The sequence below is a fragment of the Acomys minous genome (assembly GCF_964271855.1).
Source record: "Acomys minous genome assembly, chromosome: 10".
Taxonomy (NCBI): Eukaryota; Metazoa; Chordata; class Mammalia; order Rodentia; family Muridae; genus Acomys; species Acomys minous.
In genome coordinates, this window is record NC_140491.1 from 71,985,343 (window position 1) to 72,005,280 (window position 19,938).

The following is a 19,938-nucleotide window of genomic DNA, read 5'->3' on the forward strand; positions in this document are numbered from 1 at the left end:
TCCACGCTTAGTTTCCTAGCTGAAACCCTGCTTCATGTACTTGTGTTAATATTGTAAGGTTCAGATGAAAGTGGTAACTTCTGTCAGAATCTAAAGGGAGAAGTAAACAAGATAAAACGGAAATTCTTTTCCGAAGCTGGACTGACCAGTGGCTGGAGACATGCCTCAGAGGCGTCTTCACAGACAGTCTGTGCTGAGTCCTTGACAGCTCTTCCGTGTCATTCAGTAGGTCACCACAGACAATTAACTAGCACACGCGATACGTTACCTCACTCCACACAGGGGACACCAGCTAGCTTTCTTACTTGGCCAGACAGACACTAGTGATTTATGGTAATGTGGTCAGTCAAAGAGAGCCTTCTCTCTGCGCTATCCCTGTCTCCACGTGTCCAGACAGCGGACACAAGCAGAGCAAGTGTCCAATTCTTAGAGGATCTGGAGGGACAGCTCACAGCTGCGAGCACTCGACGCTCTTGCAGGGTACCTGAGTTCAGTTCCCAGCAACCATTCGGTAGCTCACAACAGTCCCCCACACCAGCTCCAGGGGACCGGATGCCTTCTTCTGACAGTCAAGAGCTCCTGCACACACTGGTACACAGACATACATGCAAGCAAACACCTATACACAGAAAATAAAAATAATCTTTAAAAAAAAAACCAAGCCTTTATTAAAGTAGAGTTTCATGCAAAAAGAAATAAAATAAAATAACCTTTAAAATCCTTTCGGAATCAGAAGGGAAAGGATGGAATTAGTCCCAGAGCCTTTAGCAGCAGCACTAACCCTACTCATTTTCAGAGTCACTCAGCACTTCCAGGACAGGAAAAGGACACTGTGATGCATGGGTACCAAGAGGTGGGTCACCTGTCTATTCACAGAAAACAGCTCATAGAGCCATCCCTCCCCCCAAAAAAATCTGGCCAACCATTCTCTCTGAGAACAACATAGAAGGAGCGAAGGAGGAAAGCCACGCAGAAGAATCGCGGCCTCACATACCTGGCATCAAGGAACCTTGATCTTAAAATCATAACTGCTTCACATGTGCTTTGCTTGAGCTGCATCTGAATGGAACTAAATTTCCGATGGATGATGCCCACCATCCTTTCAATCTCTTTCGGGGAAATGGGGCGTGTTCTACTCTGTTCTCGGAGAAGGTTCATCACATGTGTTGTGAATTCATTACATGCCTGTAACAGGGGGAAAAAAAATCACTCCTTAGGAAACTGAAACTTTGCAGTATCCCACCCACCCAGACGTCCGCCCATCTGGATTCCCACCTCACTAGCCGTGGCCAGCAGCACTATGCAGGGACGAGGGAGAGCATGAGCTAGGATGCGGGGGAGGTAGCGGGTGCATGGTTAAAACAGCAAGATTTCTGAGACTGAATGGCCAGGACATGCAAAGGACCAGACCCTGACTCCCCTTCCCATCCGGCCCTGCTCCACTCGCACATGGCCCCCCTGGAACGCACAGGGGCACTCACGGCCAACCCTAACTACTTTCTATTTTCTCCACGGTGCCGTGCTTTCTCAACTGATGTTTACTGCAGGATCATGAAATTAAAACCCTTCCGCGCTGCCAGGGACACAGAACGGAGCAAGAGCTGGACTTCAGAGATGAGATGTAATATGAAGTATCACATAAACCAGTGCAAAGGCTGATGGGAGGATGGTAACACGTGTTCTGCTGATTCCAAAGAAAGGCAGAGCCATCCAGAAGCTTCGTGCTGGAAGGGACGCTTGCACTCTTTGGACCGGGGCGGATTTTTGCGGATAGAGACAGAGGTCAGGAGAGTACAGGCATAGCACCCTGTGATGCAACCCGTGTCGAGTTCAGAGAGTGATGGCGGAGAGAACAGGAGGAGAAAGAACAGGTTCCTGTTTTGTTTGCTTGGCGCTGGGTATGGTAAAGCCCCAGTGAATAAAAGCATGCCCAGCAAAGCACCTCAGTTCCTCAGCGGGGAGGCAGAGGAGACCGAGAATCCAAGCTGAGGCTGAACCACTGTCTCTTCCAGCTCCCCTACACTGTAGTGCTTCTCCAGCGGGCCTACGCTGAACCCAGCGCTTCCTCGGTGAATGAGCAGCAGTCTCTACTCTGAGGAAAGAGCATCTGGCATCAGAAGGCCACAGGAAAACATTGCGAAGCTGTGACAGTGTCCAGCTCCCTCAACTTTGCTCATTACAGCAGCAGTTTTCCTAACTGCTCTCTGAAGGGCTAACCTTGCCACTTACTTCAGTTTTCCTACACTCTCTCTAAAAAGGGCTTGCTCACCATTCATTTGAAGTATCTTCCAAACGCGTTAAATTGTGAGAACTTGTTCTTTGTGAGTAGTGGCTGCATTACAGGGTTCTTCAGAACAAAGCTGTACAGCGCACACTGCAGACATCCAATCAACACCTACAGGCCGGTAGGCTTTTGTACCACAACTCAAGAGTGAGAGTTACTGGTTAACAGCTATAAACCTAGCACGCTGCACCATGAGCAAAGATGTCTACACTGCATCCTGGGAGAGGGTTAGGAGAATACTGTTAGAAACCTCTTGAAACTATGTAAGCTTGTGTATTTCTGAGGGGAAGATTCTATGAGTTTAGCTTGCTCAAAGGAGTTTAGCTCCTTTTTGGAATCAAAGATAGTCTATAAGTACTAAAGGTCCAGTTAATTGTTGTCCTAATACTTAGTAATTCCCAGTAAGCAGTAAAATAGTAAGGAATACTGTAGATTAAAAGCAGTTCTTAGACCTGACTCAACACTCAGGAGGCAAAGGCAGCTAGATCTCTATGACTTTGAGGTAGCCTAGTCTACAAAGTGAGTTCCAGGCCAGACTGGGCTACACAGCGGTACAATGCTTTAAAAAGGAAACAAAAACAAAAAGAACAGAACTTTTTCTATCTTTAAGGAAACCAAACTTTTAAAAAGTAAATTTAAGATTTCCTCACTACATTACCAATCTGGATTTACACCAAGCTGAAAGCATGTGTCCACGTGGCCAAGGAAGACACGTATATATTTTCTCCTGTACTTTCCCGAAGGGGATGCTTATAACATTTCCAAATTGTATAATATGACAACTTCAGCCTCTAGTTTTCTCACAAGTAAAATGAAAAATGTTGAACTATTTCTCACAGGATGAGCACATTCTATAGCTCCATAGAATGTTAACAGATGGTCCAAAGGTACAGTATGTTTGGAAAGTGACGAGCTAACTGAAGCTGAGGAATATATTTTTGCAGGGCTCCTGGGTGTTTCTATGCCGACATATGCGCACACTAAATCCCCAAGGACAGTCTTTCTAACTTTACTCATAATTGGCCACAAGACTTCATCTCTCAGGAGCAGTGCTTCCCAATAAAACGTACAGTTACTGAGCCACAGAAGGCTTTTTGTTTTTTTTTTTTTTTAATCCTCTATGAGCCAACATTTTAAAAGCTGGGTAAAATTAATTTTAGTGATAGAATTTTAATGATATATCTTATTCAAACAATTCATGAATAACATTTCAATACACAGCCAATGCTTTAAAACTGTCGTTGAGGTATTTCATATCCTTTTCTGCACTCTTTCAAATCCAGGATGTACTTTACATCTCAAGTTGGACTAGCCTAACAACACGCTTCACTAGCTACCTGTGCCTGACGGCTCCTGGCGGGTGCATGTGTCACATGCACAGCACTAGCGCATTTTGTAAACCAATGGGCCTGGTAGTCCTTGACTCATCAGATAGACAGAAGGACAACAAACAAATATTACAATCATACTGTCACATACGCACAGAGGCCAGTCTCATTCAAGAACATCCTTGGTGTAGATTATGGACTGTCCATCTTACTACAACCTCGGCCCTCCAGCATGTCTCCACTATTGCCTGTGACAAAGCGGAAGTATGCAGAAAGCACTTCTGCATATCCAAGGGTAACTGATTCAAGAGAACTCCTTGTATGGTTAAATTCAGAGTTTAGTCACATTTCCCCAGAATACTATTTTAAAAATGAAAAAAAAAAAAAACCAGGTAAATTATTATTATTTGTAGTTGGGTACTTGGCAAATGTTTTCTCGAAAATGAACCAAGTGAGTCAGTCCATCACAGAGAACTAAACAGCGGGCGGAATTTGTACCATGATAAAATTTTGATTTTCAAATAAAAAATTGGATTTCTGAAATCTTGTGACCTAGATAGTCTCCCTGGAGACTTTCTGATACTTAGAATTGACATTAGGGGGCCTATTTTCATAGTGTATAATACTGACATGTATCATCACACGATAGCCCAATCCAGTGAGCTAATACTTCCAAAATAATCAATGCACTATACTACAAAAGCATGCAGAGGGAGAAAATCTAGTCAAACTACAAACTAGACTAATAGGTTCCCAAGGAAGAGCACAACGTGTTCATTCACAGTCCCCACCTGTCACGTTCTGTAGACAGAAGAGGATACCCACGGCTTTCTGAAAAGGACAGTGCTATCTAGCTATGTTGCCTCTTTTCCAATGTGTGAGGCCCGAAATCCCTTATAAACAGCTGGTTGACAACAGATTGATTGTGGAAGTGAATACAAGGCTAAATCTCATTTCTATCATGCCTAAGATTGATGTCTGCAAAGGGAAAAGCAATGTTCTTCGTCTTTGAAGGGTTTTGTTGTTGCTGGCTTCCTTTAAGGCAGGGTCTCACTATGTTGTCCTCGCTTGCCTGGAACTTTCTAAACCAGGCTGGCCATGAACAAACAGAGATCTATCTACATGTCTCTTCTTTCCAAATACTGGGATAAAGATGTAGGTCACCACACCTAGCTAAAGGTGTTTAAAAAAAAAAAAAAAGCTTAACAATAGAAATCTTACCTAAGACAGATACTAATGAGGTGTAAGACATGTTCATGAGATGAACTCTAGACTCAGTATTTTTCGCATGGGTTATACTGAAAATGGGCCTTGCTATGATTATAAAGGAACATATATATTTTTTCTTATGTGTGATATGTGATATTAGGTGTTTTGGGTTTTCTCCATTTATTTATTTATTTATTTTTTACTTTTTTTTAAATTTTATTTTCTGTAGATTAGTTAGGAAAAAAAAAAAAGAAATGAAGTGTCTTAGGTAAGATTCCTATTGTTGTGATAAAATGCCATGACCAAAAGTAACATGGGGAGGAAATGCTGTAAAGGGCTGACTTCACACAGAGCTTGTGAGTCTATCAGGGAGGCCTCCAGGGCAAGAACTCAAGGAAGGAACCTGGAGGCAGCAACTGATGCAGAGGCCATGGCGGTCTGTTTACTAATTTGTTCTTAAGGCTTCCTCAGGCTGCTTCCAGGACCACCTTTCCACATCAGCTCAAGAAAATGCATCAGGCTTATCTAAAGGTCGTCTTGTGGGGACATTTTCTCAGTTGAAGTTCCCTTTTCCCAACCGGCTATGGCTCATGTCATGACATAATGCAAGTCAGAAACATATGCTTAGAAGGTTCAGAAGCTTACTTAACTCACAATTGAGTGAGCCCTTTCCGCTCACTCACAGGAGCCATGTCAGTTATATGAAACAGCTCCTTAATTCAGTATTGTTCATTTGTGCCTATATTTCCAGTAACTTATTTGAATAAATTATTTAAGTGTGCTGTATTTGAAAAAAAAAAGCTTAAAAAATTAGGCTAATCTGTAATAGCTTACTATTGTTTTTTTAATGATTAATGAATACTTTTGAGTTTTACTGGCTTTAATTTCTATTATGATAAATACTGACAGATAGAATCTACCAAGCAAAAGCTGCCAGGGCGGTGGAAGCCTTCAAAAGGTTTAAGACCCTAAGTCCAAACTGAGAGAACTGCTTGGTTGGAGTACAAAGGTAGTTCAATTTTTTTCACTGCACTCTGCAAATTTCTGTAAGCCTAGTTGTACATATGCTTCTTACCCTTATGCAGGCCTAGGTCACTGTAAGTAATTCAAGATATTATGTGAATGATTCTTGTCTGCTTTTTTTTTTTACCCTCTCCTGGACAGGTATTTTCTCTGTGGTTCCTTATAGGCATTCAGAGACTTACAAGAGAAAAAGAAAAAGATTAAAAGAAACAAAAAAGATTTTCAATTTAAAAACTCATATTTTCCAAAAACATTTGCTGAATGCCTCACAACTTATTAAGCGGAGCCATCTATGAATGAAAATGCTGATGAGCAATTTGGCATTAGCCCAGCACTCACAGAACTCAGAGCTTTTCTTTAAGCCAGTAGTTCATACATGATTAATTAGAACATCTCATTTATGTGGTGTGCACTTTAGCTCATTACTCTAAGTAAAATTCGTTAAGTATTTACATTTAGATAATTAAAATCTGGGTACACCCTTAAGAAAGATGCATACACTTTAGACAAAGTGATATTTTTCCCCTACACCACTGAAAGTAAATTACAGCCTCATTTCCATCATCATCTGTACTGGTTTCAGAGGAAAGCACAGCAGTGGCTCATCATCTACTCCTTACAAAAGCACTTTCATAGAAAAACATGACAGAGTAGATGCTCAAGTGGTTACACCCAGACAGGTGCTGCTCCTGATGCTGTCCACACTGCAGGACATCCATATTCTTCCCTGTATCCAAGACTACATCACTAATAAAGGCACTTTTCACCATTTTACTGTTTTTCCAAATGGAATTATCAGTTTAAAACTTGCTAGTAAATGTTCATAATATAAATGCAAAATTGCCTCAGTTAACTTGAATACTTACGAAAAGGGGTTTTGATTTCTTGAACTTTCTGATGGGAATATTGACAGAACTCCCCTTTTCTATCAATCTAGCTACAAAAAGGATGTGTTTCTGTGTCTTGAAACATACACTAGTTGGGCCTTTAATCCCAGCACTTGGGAGGCAGAGGCAGGAGGATCGATATGAGTTCAAGGCTAGCCTGGTTTACATAGTGAGTCCAGGATAGCCCAGGCTACACAGAGAAACCCTATCTTGAAAAACCAAACCAAAAAATTTGTGATGGTGCTTTTTTTCAGTTGAAAATTATGTTTCTATTCTTTTAAATTCACACACTTAACATAAAACTATAAAATCAGACAGAGGGCAAGCACAGATTTTAAAGAAAGTTTTTAAGCAGTTTGGTGATCAATTCCAATCAAATTCAATCAGTCTTTTCAACTATCTAGATAAGGTGACTGTTGGCAACAGTTCATATGAGCCCCGTTCTAAACCTACTTTTGATGGAAAGAATAACTCTCTTAACGGCAGGTGCCCAGGCAGGTGTGCCCTGCATGCTTATAGTCTCAGCTACTTCCAAGGTTGAAGCAGAACACACACTGAACCCAGGGATCTGAGTCCAGCCTCAACGACAGAGGGAGACCCCATTTCCAATAGTGGTTGCCCCTAAAAATCTGACATCAACCACTCAGTTTCTAGATGCTTTGATAACCTCATATGGCCTTATTCTAACGTTAGAGATTTTCATATTCATCAGATGCTTATTAAATCTATAAATTCTTATTTGAGGATAAAAGTTAACATTAAAAGATCTTGTATAAGCCAACTGGAATGAGATCAATATATAGCCAACCAACAAGTAACTTAGAGAAAAAGAGAGAAATATGCAAATATTCTTTCCAAGCAAGAAAAATCTTGGCATGAAAGCTAGTGGGTAAAACTTGGCTGTGTATGCTGGCATATGCCTGTAATCCCAGCTGCTCAGAAGGCTGAATCGAGAGGATTACAAGTTCAAGGCCAGCCTGGGGAACTCCAAGGGGCCCTGTCTTGATACAAAGTCAAAGGGGCTGGAGTAGAGCATTTGCTCAGCACACCTGAGACCTTAAAGACACCTCCCATGAAGCAATAAGTGAAAAGAGCCTTGCTACAGAGCCTGAGATATAAAATTTATACCAGTTAGTGCCCTTTGTTTATCCTCTTAACTACTGGGAAAGGCAAAATGGAATGAGGTATTTGTGGTAACAAAGCAACACATCAGCACCTTTTTTGCCATTACCACAAATTGAGCCTAGGACCGCATACATGCTGAAGGGTCCGTTCACTGGCTACACCCCCAGTAGTAACATCAGCATTTTTAATCCAATAAAATACAATTCCTTTACAAGCAATGGTGATTTTTGCCAGCAAATTAAGTATATAATGTAGGGATACTCCAAACCCACAAACACGGCCTTTACTGTGGCTTAAATGCTTCCACTCTCCCATTTCCCAGCAGTCCCAAGGAACCTAAGGCATCAAGTTCTTTGTAGTCTTTGTTATTGCAAAACAGTACTGGATTTGAGCACATTCAGAGTTAACGTCTGGTTCTGGTGCGTTAGTGGATTTGGGATGCATTCAAAGAGCAGGTTTCCAGATGCTTAAGAAGGGTTGGGAACCTTACACTACTTTTGCCTTTGGCAAAAATGTATTTCAATATAATTATAGTAGATAGCTTTCAATGTGTCATCTCTATTATAGCAGCTGTAAATTACAGCATGAATTGCCTGTATACAAGCATTTCTTCTGCTACACGCAGAGTGGGAGAGCTGCATCGAGCATGATATATCTTCTCCTCCTCAACTGAGGACAAACGCTGAGGTCAAATCTCATTTGCAAAAACCAGTGTGTCCATTCCCTTTTGGTAGCAAGTAGAGAAACCAAGAGAGCAAGCTCATCTGAGAGCGTCAAGGCAGTTCTTACAAACAAGACTGGCTAGCATCCACGGCTTCAGTTCACTCAGACCTCATCTAGTCTAACAGCTGGGCCTCTCGTCACAGGAACACACTTGGAAAATACAGTAAAGGCATTTTCCAAGAATTGCAGCCAATCAAGAAGATGAAGGCTTGTCTCTCAACTAGAAGAAAGCAATAAACTCACGACGAAGTCTTGCAAGGGGTTTGCGGCAAGCCTTGGGACACTACCACATCCCACATGGATGTCAGATCAACAAGACCAAGGTAGGATGGTATTGTTTCCTGTTGGGTGATGGTAATATTAAAAACCTCCCTATACCACACAGTCAGTGTGTAATATTTCAGAAACATTTATATGTGAAGTTAGATGAAAATTCCAAGAACCATCAAATCTCTGAGTCTATGAAATACATACGTTTGGTCAAAGAACATTTTCTGGAGGGGAAAGAATAGAATTCTAAAGAGAATCCATCCCTCATATGTAAAGCTGAGCCCTGCAGCTTAGATGTGATTTTGCTCCTGCTGTAGCTCTAGCCTGCTCACTGTGAGTGTGGCTGCGCCTGTAACTTGTAAGGTTCTTTAATTTACTGCAGTGGTGATGTTTGTTAATTTTATGGCAATCTAAATCTGAACAGGCTTCAGATACATTTTCATTACAGCTTCATTGCAAAAACACAGCCGAGTAAATACCGCTTAAGACTCTGGTGTAGTTTATTTCTTTGAGACTCACAGAATCTTCCAACAAAGCCTCCGCACATGGTCTTCCTAGTTCCTGATAAACGTTCTGTCATTCAGCATTCCCATGATCACTTTTAAGAAGAAAACATAATTTTTGCAAAGTCTTTAAGATCCTTGTTTTCATCTGTTTCTTTTCCCACTTTAAACACAAACCAACATGGTCAATCTGAGGATGCCTGAATATGATAACCTGCATTATTTTCCATTTCTTTGTATGAAACAATAAAACTCAATAGACAAGGATGGCCTAGGATCAGGGACTGATCTGACGCCTGATTCTGACACTGGTGTGTGGCACTGGACCATCAGCTCATCTAGAAAATGGAAATGCAACACTATCTATTTTAGAAACGCTACTCTTTCTCCTCGGCTAACTTTATTTAGCCACTCAAGTAACCAAAGTCCCTTGTTCCTGTGTCTACACAGAGGAAAATCTCTTCCTGTAAAACAGCACTGGCAGATACGCAGCTCTCTAAGGCTGTCAAAAGACAACTCAAGAGGTTAAACACCACTACGTCATCAGCAAGCAGCTGAGAACCTACAGGGCAAAGTGTGTTAACTACAGTTCTGCTAGATCTATGAACACTTCATCATAACCTTGTCTGTCCACAGCGCTGTCCAGATCCCACATGTCTATACGTGTCCTTCTGAACATGTTAAAAACGAGGAAATATACATTAAAATATCTATGAAGCCGCTAACTATAGAAATATGATCCATTGTAACATTTAAATTTGGTATTTCTCAAATTTTCTACTTAGCGCCAATGCAATAATTAATTTATGTAGAACTTGTGTATAATGCGCATTTTAAGGCAACACACACACACACAGACACACAGTGAGCTGAGTGTGGTATTAGTTAACAGGCACTGAAGTTACTGAAGTTTCTTGAAACAAATTTCAGGAATTTCTAAGATAAGACTGCTTGAGCCCTGGCCTCCCACTGATGCCAGCTCCACCCAAGTCCTAACAGGGCCATCTGGATGAAGTAGTAAGTCTGATGTGAAGAAAGAGTACTGTGACAGCACAGTCAAGAATGACCAGGAACAGTGACACCATTTGGCTCCAATAATCAATGCAAGGTGGCAGTTGCCTGGTAAATATGCATAGATCTATTTAACATAAAGTTATGCAATTAGGAGTACACTACAAATTAGAACATTTTCTACTGTTTATGCTCAGGGCAACCTTTCAACCATGACTTATTTTGTTTATTCTCAATTATTCATGTCAAATCAGAAATCTGCATTTTTTCATACATATACACAATAATTTTTCCAAAGTTCTTATCTGAACATTCTCTACCAAAATGTATCTTTGCAAATAAAACATAGTTTTGAATCCCAGAAGGTCTTTCCCAGAAAATAGAAAATTTTATAATATTAATTTGGACTTCATTTTAACATAAACTGTGCATATCTTTCTACTCTTCCTCAAAACACTCACCTCTGAGATAAAGATGTAGCATTTGTTTAATACCATCATTCTCAGAATGTAAGGAAAGGAGGGGGAGGGGGGCAACACGTACAACTGAAGCTGAAAAATCAGTACTAAAACCAAAGAGTGGTTTCTAGAAATCAATGGAGTAGGAGTGAAGGGGGGAAAGGGAAGAGGAAGAGGGGAGGAAGGGAAGAGGGACAGAGAAGGGGAGAGGGAGAAAGAGGGGGAGAGAGACAGGAAGACAGAGACAGACTGCACAACAAGGATGGTTAGGGCAGTGGAAACGTTCAGGTGCTGTAAGCATGCACATCTGGCCAAGTACACAGACTGAGACCAGGAGAGCTCCATAACAGAGTGTGAACCCTGGCTGCTGCTGTGTCCATGCTGGCTCAGGAGCTGGAACAAACAGGCCTCTCTAGCACAGGGAGCATGGGAGACATTGTTGAGCTAATACTGCTGTGAACCTAAAACTGTTCTTAAACTTTTTTTTTTAAACTTAAGGAAAGGAAAAGTCACCAGAAACACCCATCCACCCAACAAACACACAGAGAGTTCCCACTAAAGTGTATAGGAATTACGAGTAATGGGTGAAATTAAATAAAATGGTGAAGGGGAAAGACAGCTGAGCCTGGCAGAATGCGGAGTGTTTATCTGGGCAACAACTCTATGACATCACCTCTATGAAGCGCTGCTGTTTTTATGCCTGAGACAGTGCTCTAGCTTTGCTGACCAGACTGGGCTTAAGCTCCTGCTCAGAAGCCACTGCCTTGCCTCAGCCTCCCCAGTAGCTGAGACTAGAGACAAGCACTGCACCAGCTTACTGCTTTGACCCCCAAATATGGCATCTTTTTCTTTTTATCCCCTGGCCCGAGACAGGGTTTCTCTGTGTGGCCTTGGCTGTTCTGGATTCACTCTGTAGACCAGGCTGGCCTTGAACTCACAGCGATCCACCTGCCTCTGCCTCCTGAGGGGTGAGATAATAGGTGTGCGCCACCATTCCCAGCCAAATATGACAACTTTGCAGGATTCAACCCAACTGATCTCTTCATTTTTGTTTATGTTCAAAAGTTGACATTATAGTGGATCTTCTAAAGACCTTTCAAATGAGAATCCATTTTAAGTGAGAAGTCCGTAATCTAAGGACTTTAGCTTTAAATTACTAACTTAAATATGTTGACACTGACTACCCACATACTCTCATGTTACATTGAATCTAGGAATCACTTACTTAGAACTGGATTAGCAATATGACTTTCTGTTGTTGGCACATAGTACAAGGACAGAGCTTAAACTCAAAGACACCTGATGCTCAATGAAGTAGGGCTACTAAATTTTCTGAGAAAAAATTTAATCCTTATTCTTTGTGATCAGGAGTTTAGCACACTGCCTGGTCTGCCCTTTCCTGGAAGAATCACAGTTAGCAAGGAGGCCTCACCCTCAGATGACCGCAATGCTCCTTATACATACTCCAGCTCCGTCCACAGAAGTCACTCCTAGGAGGATCGTAGAACTCAGTGTGCAAGGCCAAAAAGCTCACTATGCAATGCTGCTTCCTTTTTCACAAGTTGTTAAAGGTTAGGAGCAAAGCCAGTGCAGATCTACAGAGCTCTGAGGGCAGCAAGGGTGAGGTGAGCAAGAACGAAGGGCTCACGGGCGTGGTAGTTAGGAACCATGGATGCGAGGAATGAATGGCGCGCGCACACACGGATATGAGGGCTAGCTTTGTCCCCAGGGGCTCACAGCATCTTCATTTCATGGCTCCCACAACTCCCTTGGTTTGGCACATACAGCATCTTTGCTTATTTTAGACTAAGTGTTAACACCTACCCCTCATGGCCCTCGGAATTGGTTAGTACGGTCTAGTAGAAGAGCAATAGAGGGTTTGTGCAGGGCTGAGAGTGGCGGCTGCTGACCTGTTCATATTTCTCCAGTTCTGTGTGATAGATTTGTCTGATCTGGGTCAATTTTGCTCTGTAATCTGAGTGTTCAATAGAGTTATCTGAAGAACCTCCAGAGGCTGCCGCGGCTGCAGCTGCTGCCGCCGATCCCCCACCTTTCTCAGGACCTGAAACCCCTTCTGCCAAAAGCATATTGTCCAGTCTCATTAGCTGGGGGTCGGGAGGGTCTTCCTCCTGGGCTCCTCTGATGCTGAGACCTTCAAGGAAAGAGAAAGACAGAGAGAAGAAGCGAGAGACAGAGGACAAACAGTGTGAGTATTTTGTTTATTTGAGAAAATGATCAAACAATATCAGTGTACTACAATTCATGCTGAGAGCTTCATTGCTCACATTTGATAAACAAGCCTGACTGTGAGAATTGCTTTCAAAACACATTTCCATGCACCCTAGGGCTCCTAACACACCCCTTCATGGTGCAACCCCTACTTGGACTCTTAGAAAGCAGTAAGCCTGACTTATTCTTAGAATATTCATTCTGCTTATCCAAACTTCAGATTTAAATGATTTATGTATAAGGTAGAAAAAGGGGGACTAGGAAGAAGAAAATAATGCAGAGGCACAAACTCATAAAAGTATGCTTAATCTGTCTCTCTGCACAGTCAAGAGAAATAGAATTAAAAATTCTCATAAAATGGTTTTAATTTATAAGCTGTCTCAAAAATTGGGAAACAAGCAGGACTAGATGGCTTTCTATCATGCAATCTTAAAAACAAAATACTTCCAATACGAGTGATTAGCTAGTCTTAAATACATATTAAAAGGGTATTGTTAGGCACAGGCCAGCAGACTGCACAAGGACACCAACCACAGTTTAAAATGTACCACTGACATAGCAATTGAGTGCTGGGCACAGTAGCATCACTCTCATTCTGCTTTTAAATCAAGAACCTCCAAGTGATGCCAGTCAGCAACCTCTTCTGAGTACTATAGATCACAGCTGACAACTCATGGGTTTAATCAGGTCACACAGGCTTTCAGCCAACATGTTTTCAACAACACAGAAGACAAAGTTTTAAAATAATTATCATGGTATAAAAAGCACTGGAGTCATGACAGCTCAAAATCAGCATTTTCATTAATGTGTAACACAATCTAAACTATCCCAGCCCAATTAACCTCTGTAAGTCTGTTCAGAAGCAGGTTCCCCACACTGGTTACAAGCCATGGGGAGGAGGGAGCTGGCACCTCACGTTTGCATTTGGATTCTGCTTCTCGCATGTGTGCCTGTTGTTTATCCACAGTAGCACACACTCTGTCTGGTGTAACTTACATGACAGTAACATCTATAAGCTGCCAAGTACTCAACTGATCACCAGCTCTGAGATTTCATATGCTAACCTACACGTACCATCAATTCTTTTACGAACAGACTTCATCCACAGACGCCCTGAATTATACTCACAGCATGACAAGAGTTCTTGGTTACCTTAGCTCAAATGCACAGCTTTGTTTTCCTCCTCCCACACATTTTAAAGATGTCACTTTTGTTTAAAAATAATTTCAACTGACTAATACAAATAAGTCACCATAATTTAAAATTATATCTGTTGCCTGTTCAGGGACAAATAAGATCTAAAAATTATAACATATGAAGGCAATAAATTCATTTATAGAAACCAAAATTCAGATAACCTTTTAAGCTAAAATCTCTAGGAACATGTCATTGCTGATAGCAAAGAAGACAAGCATGTATTTGCTAGTTACTGGGGGACTAGAAAGAACCACTTCACATTGTTCTAGAACTGCTCCGTACTGGCTAAGCTGGTGTTTTCAACTTAGCATCTTTTCCTTTCTCCCTCCTGATTCACTGAACTGTTTCAGACCTTAAGACCTTATGACTGGGACCCACTCCTGGCTCACACACCTCATCCTCCATGCCTTGTCGTGGGTGAGCTCACTGGGTGACTCCCTCTTGCACTTCCAGCTCTGTTTAATTTTTAAATCAAGTTATGCTCTTTACACTTCTGTTTTAAGTCAACTTTATTTGGCATGACTGATCGCCCCATCCTCCCCACCCGCGTCTCTTCCTCCTGAGGTTGGGATTACTTACAGGTATGAGCCACCATACTTGGTTGCAAATGTGTTTTATTTTGCTTTGCTTTTTAAATATGCCTTCAAGGTTCTGAAAGGGCTCTAATTTCCCCTTTGCATTTACACACTGATCTTCTCCTCATGGCAAGTGGTAAGGCTCTTTAACAGTACACCAATAGCCAGAGCTAAAATTATTACACCTCTTTGAGTGTGGCAGGCAGGAGTAGATGCTCACTGACTAATACACCGGGGAAGCAGACCATGAAAGAGAAGAAAAGTCATCAGGAATGCAAAAGGCACAGAGTGACTAGGTACCTGTGGCAGTCCAATAACCCTTAGTATTGCATATGGACAACCACCCCTGTGCTACTAGGAGGCTCAGCAGCAGTGAACACAGAAAAATTATAAGTACATATTGTAACAGCTATAACACTATCTTACAATGCCTGCTTCCTAAAACCATAAGTAAATCAACATGTGCTTGCCTCAAGAGCAAGAAAAAATTTGTAATGAAAACCTTCTTTATTTACTTTCTAAATTATGTGCATCAAATCCCATGAGGAAAAAAAATGTTTCCTAACAGAAACTTCATATCCTGTGAATAAAAAGGACTGAGGAGTGTTGTGTAGTTAGGCAGCACTGAGAAGGCTATTTATCAATAATGAAGTCATTTTCAAAACTAAAGTTTGAAAAAAAAGGGATATATTTTCTCTACTAAGCAAAGTAATGATCATGGGATGCCTAAGTAGCAATGCCTGATATCTAAAGTTATTTTCAGTTTGAATATATATATGTCTTTCTTTACTTAAGTCATCATTTGGTTTCTCACCCTTCCTACTTCTCCATTGTTACTAGGTTCTCTAACCTCCTTGGGGCACATATGGCTTCCAGTCACAACACCCACTCCTCTGGGCACCTACTGAACATTTTAATTTGCAAAGGCCAGAATAAGTCAGGCCATGGCATCAAAAGGCCCTGGTAACTTCACACCGAAACTTAGTGAAACAACCATTTAAAATCTGCTATTCAAAACATGCATATCCTGGAACATATAAATAGCTTTATAAGGTTTACATCAAGGCTTTTGGTTATCACACCATTGTTAAGCTTTGTCTTGTTGTGTTGTGTTAGAGGCAAAAAACAAAGCATAAACTCCAAACTCCGTTTAGTCTACTTATAGCCATGCCATTCATTTCTGTATCCACAAGATCCAGACAAATCATACAAACACAGTAAAACATTGTTTAACAATGAACTTGGCTTTGTTATAAGTCCACAGTTTTTGCATATCTTTCAGCAAATCCTAATTAGCTGTCTTTCAACACACTGTGCACCTGCCCCACAGATAATGGGAGAGAGCATCTGCATAGACAACTGCATCTGAGGGCAATAAATAAATTACGGGTCAAAATTATTATAAAGCTTTCTCCAAATACACACACACCCTTCACAATACTAAGCTGCAGATGTGAAAAGTACCTACAGCCCACTCAAATGGTATGATTACGGGGCTGTTTCAGTTCAATAATCTGACTGTAATTCAGGCATTTTCAACAGCTCATTAAGGGTTCATTAATATATAGGCGAGCTTTTGAATTATAAATAAGCAGATTAGGAATCTGCATCGGCTGGATTGTGCAGGGCTGGCCTCCAGCAGCACAACACTATGCACAAAAAGGCTTGACCTGAGAGGGGAAGGCACAAACTCAGTTCCCTAACTAAGCTTTACGGCTTACTCTTTTCAGGGACCAAAGCTACTGGACCCCGAGTAACCTCTGTTCATCCAGGCCTGGAGTGGCTTCAGATCACAGCAGCAGCAGACATGTCATTTACACACTGGGAGTCACATTAAGGTCCTGCCCTACAGCATCTCCATCCATAACTCTACAACAGTGATGAAGAAAAGTGAGGAAAACACTTTTTGTTAAAAAAAAAAAAAAGTATGTTATTTGCCAAGAAATGAAACATTATTGTGGAAACTTGGTTTTCTTCCCTAATGAGCAGAAAATAAACCAAGACTCCTAATTATACACAAAGGTTGGCACATGAAGTCTCTGTATTTTGTTCTGACACACTTGTTTTTGGTTCATTTGACTTTCAGGCCACAAATGTAGTTCAGAGGAAAATAGTTTAGCCAAATCGCGTAAACAAAGCCAGATCAGATATTTTCAACACAACTTGAATTCTTGAGGCTTTAAAACAACTAACAATTCTAGCGTTTCCAGCTGGTCTTATAATTTTCCAGATTTCATTTTGTGTCTATCATGTAAGAAGCAGGACTGTGGTCAGAAGTTATGACCCTGACTAGTGACAATACCAACTCCATTTATAATTTCAAGCCATTTAAGAAATCAAGCCAAATTATGATGATTAATATAAATACACTGCTCCCTTTCTCTCCAAACACGGGGGGGGGGGGGGGGGGGGGGGGTTTCCTGCCTGAAACCTTAAGAGAACTGTTAAAATATGACACGGAAGGCCTAGAGATAGAATTATGTCACCAACCAATTATTTTAAGATTCCATTTGAAACCATTATTATTTCTTTAATTTGTGAAAAATTCACATAACCTGGAAATAGAGTAGAGAAAGACACTGACTAAAGGAGACTTGGGAGTTGTGGGATGAGCGGGGAGGGTGAGAGGCTGTGGTCCTCAAGAGAAACACTCAGTGGGTAGACTAGAGACAGCACCGAGGCGCCAAGCCACTGAAGGCTGATTCCTAAATGAGAAGGAAATGGAGCAGTAAAGGGGAGGGGAGAGGGGAGGAGAGGGGAGGGGAGGGGAGGGGAGGGGAAGGGAGGGGAGGAGAAAAGGAGAGAACAAGAGAGGAAAAGGAAGGATGCTAGGGGAGGGGCAAACTGAGCAGCCACAGTTTCCTGAAATAACACTTGTGCTTGAGATGAGGCTCATAAAGGAAAGGAAGGCTCATACTCTTTCACTGATACCAAAAGAAAAACAGCTAATTCTTAAAATACTATGAACAAATGGCAGAATCTAGCTGCCTAGCTCAACCCTTGGCCCCAATGACCACTCCACGCCCACTCCAAACCAACCTCCTTTTAAGTCCACGTTAGTGTCTAATTCACTGAATATGGCAGTCATATTACAAGCTAATGTCACTTCCACTCCTGTTTAAGGTGGCTGTGTGGTGTGTGCACGTTTTTCATGTCAGGTATATTAAATATAACACGGCAATGCACTGCACATTTCCACGCCAACCTAGTTGTCACTTTCGCTTGACTCATTCTCTATTGAGGAAAAATGCAGCACTGGGAATTTACAAGGCTTTTCAGTTAAATGGACATAAATCACAGGTTTCATTCAAACCGAATAATCACTGGCCATAAAGAGCTACTTGTCTCTTACCATATATTACAGTGAAGTTCCTGTGCGCAATAATGCAGCCATTCATGGCAAAGGAAAACAGAGCGAGACATTAAGAACTGACATGTAATCCTGTTAGGGCCCTGACGTGGAGAGTGTGGCTGACATTTTTATCATATATGTCCATTTCTATTTGGAAAATCAGAGGAATAAAAATGATTACTTCACTGCCCAAATCTACCTTCCTAAAACAGCCCACTGAGGTTTGTTTACATGCTGGGAAACTGCTTACTAGAAATTCATAAATCTAAGATTTTGAAGCATTTCCCCTGATGGTTAAATTGAAGATATGACTAGAAAGATTCCCCATAATGCTTCTCCACACCTCCATTTCCTTCACTTTCAACACATAAACTGTCAATCTGTTGCTTTATTACATTTCTCCTTCATTATAAAGCTGTTGGCAGAATGCCTGTCTCTACCACACAGCACTGATAACTTTCCTCTGTGCACTGGCTGCAGAGCCATCTCACTCACAAACGCCGGCAGCTAATGACCTTTATGAGAGGTTCGACGGAGAGAGGCTAGATGCCATAATGACATTATTAGTATCTTGGTCTGTGCAGGTACTAGACTCCTGGGCAGAACCTAGTTGTTATTTTCCTGCAGTTGCACAGACGCACTTTAAATGAGGGGAGGGAAACCACTTAAAGGCATTTCTTGAATCACCAGCGTTTTTCTCTGCCAGGGGAACTCCCAAGGCTATGACTCCGGTGTTTCTGCACGCCCCCAGCAATGCACAGGGCAGCACAGAGGACAGGTGAAAATCTCTTCTCCCTGACTAACCCACCAGCCCAGCCACACCACATGCTCAGATAAATTTTAACCAGAAACAATAGAATATTTTACACAAGAGGTAACCTTGAGATAATGGCAAGCAAATTCTGTTTGGAACCATCAAAGGTATCAGCCTCACTACAAGACCACGATGTAATTCAGTCTCTTTAAAACCTTTCTTCACCCTGCAGGAAAAGACTCCTTGTGCCCTTCCGTTTCACTGCGCTTCTCTTTAACCTTCAAGCTTACTTTAACCAAATGTTTACAGAAAAAGCTGAAACTACTGTCCGCTGGCAAAGGCAAATTGTGAGGACTTTCCACTTGCCAATTAGATCTTGCCTCAAGAGACAAGAAAAAGGAGTGAGCCTTGTCACTGAGGAGTGAAGAGCAGCCAAGATGAAGGAGCAGATGGACTGTGCAATGAAAATGCAGGAAGAAGAGTTACATTTTTAAGGCACTTTTTTGTTAAATGGAGCTGCATCTTGTTGGAGGCTTGATATATAAGCACTGTCAGCTACAGAAGAAGAGAACAGGGGCCAGGGCAAGATATGAAGTACGCTGTGCTCGCCTGCGACAGTGAAAAAGGACGAGGAGGAAACGGGCCGTGCTTCTCACGCATGTTAGCACCCAGGGTTACCTGTGCTCTGCTCTTAAAGGAAATTACTACATGTGGTACAGAAGGGAAAAGGGCCATTTTCTTTTTATCTAAAAGGCAAGACGTTCAAACAAAATACTCTATAGAAGATTTTTTTTTTTTAGAGTTGGTAAATATGACAACTAAATTCTAAAAGGGAGAAAAAACAATATTACTTAAAGAGAAAGCAAAGTGCTCCAGGACCCAGGTGTGTCTACAGGGGAGACAGAATTACAATAATAGCATGCCTTAATACCCATAGGTCTTTGTGACTAGCTGCTCTGTGGTCACCAATGATTTAATGATCTAATGTGTCAATGGTAGCCTTTTAAAGT

General features: G+C 41.5%; 1 protein-coding gene across 2 annotated transcripts in view; it reads right to left on the bottom strand.

Moving 5' to 3' along the window:
* PBX3 (PBX homeobox 3) overlaps positions 1 to 19,938 on the bottom strand; it is a 201,479-nt gene that overhangs the window by 36,399 nt on the left and 145,142 nt on the right. For both annotated transcript variants that reach the window (XM_084798857.1, XM_084798856.1), the window contains exons 3-4: positions 12,732 to 12,973; positions 995 to 1,185 (exon numbers count right to left, since the gene is read on the bottom strand). In XM_084798857.1, the coding sequence (XP_084654983.1) occupies positions 995 to 1,185; positions 12,732 to 12,973 (433 nt within the window). The remainder of the gene's footprint in view (positions 1 to 994; positions 1,186 to 12,731; positions 12,974 to 19,938) is intronic.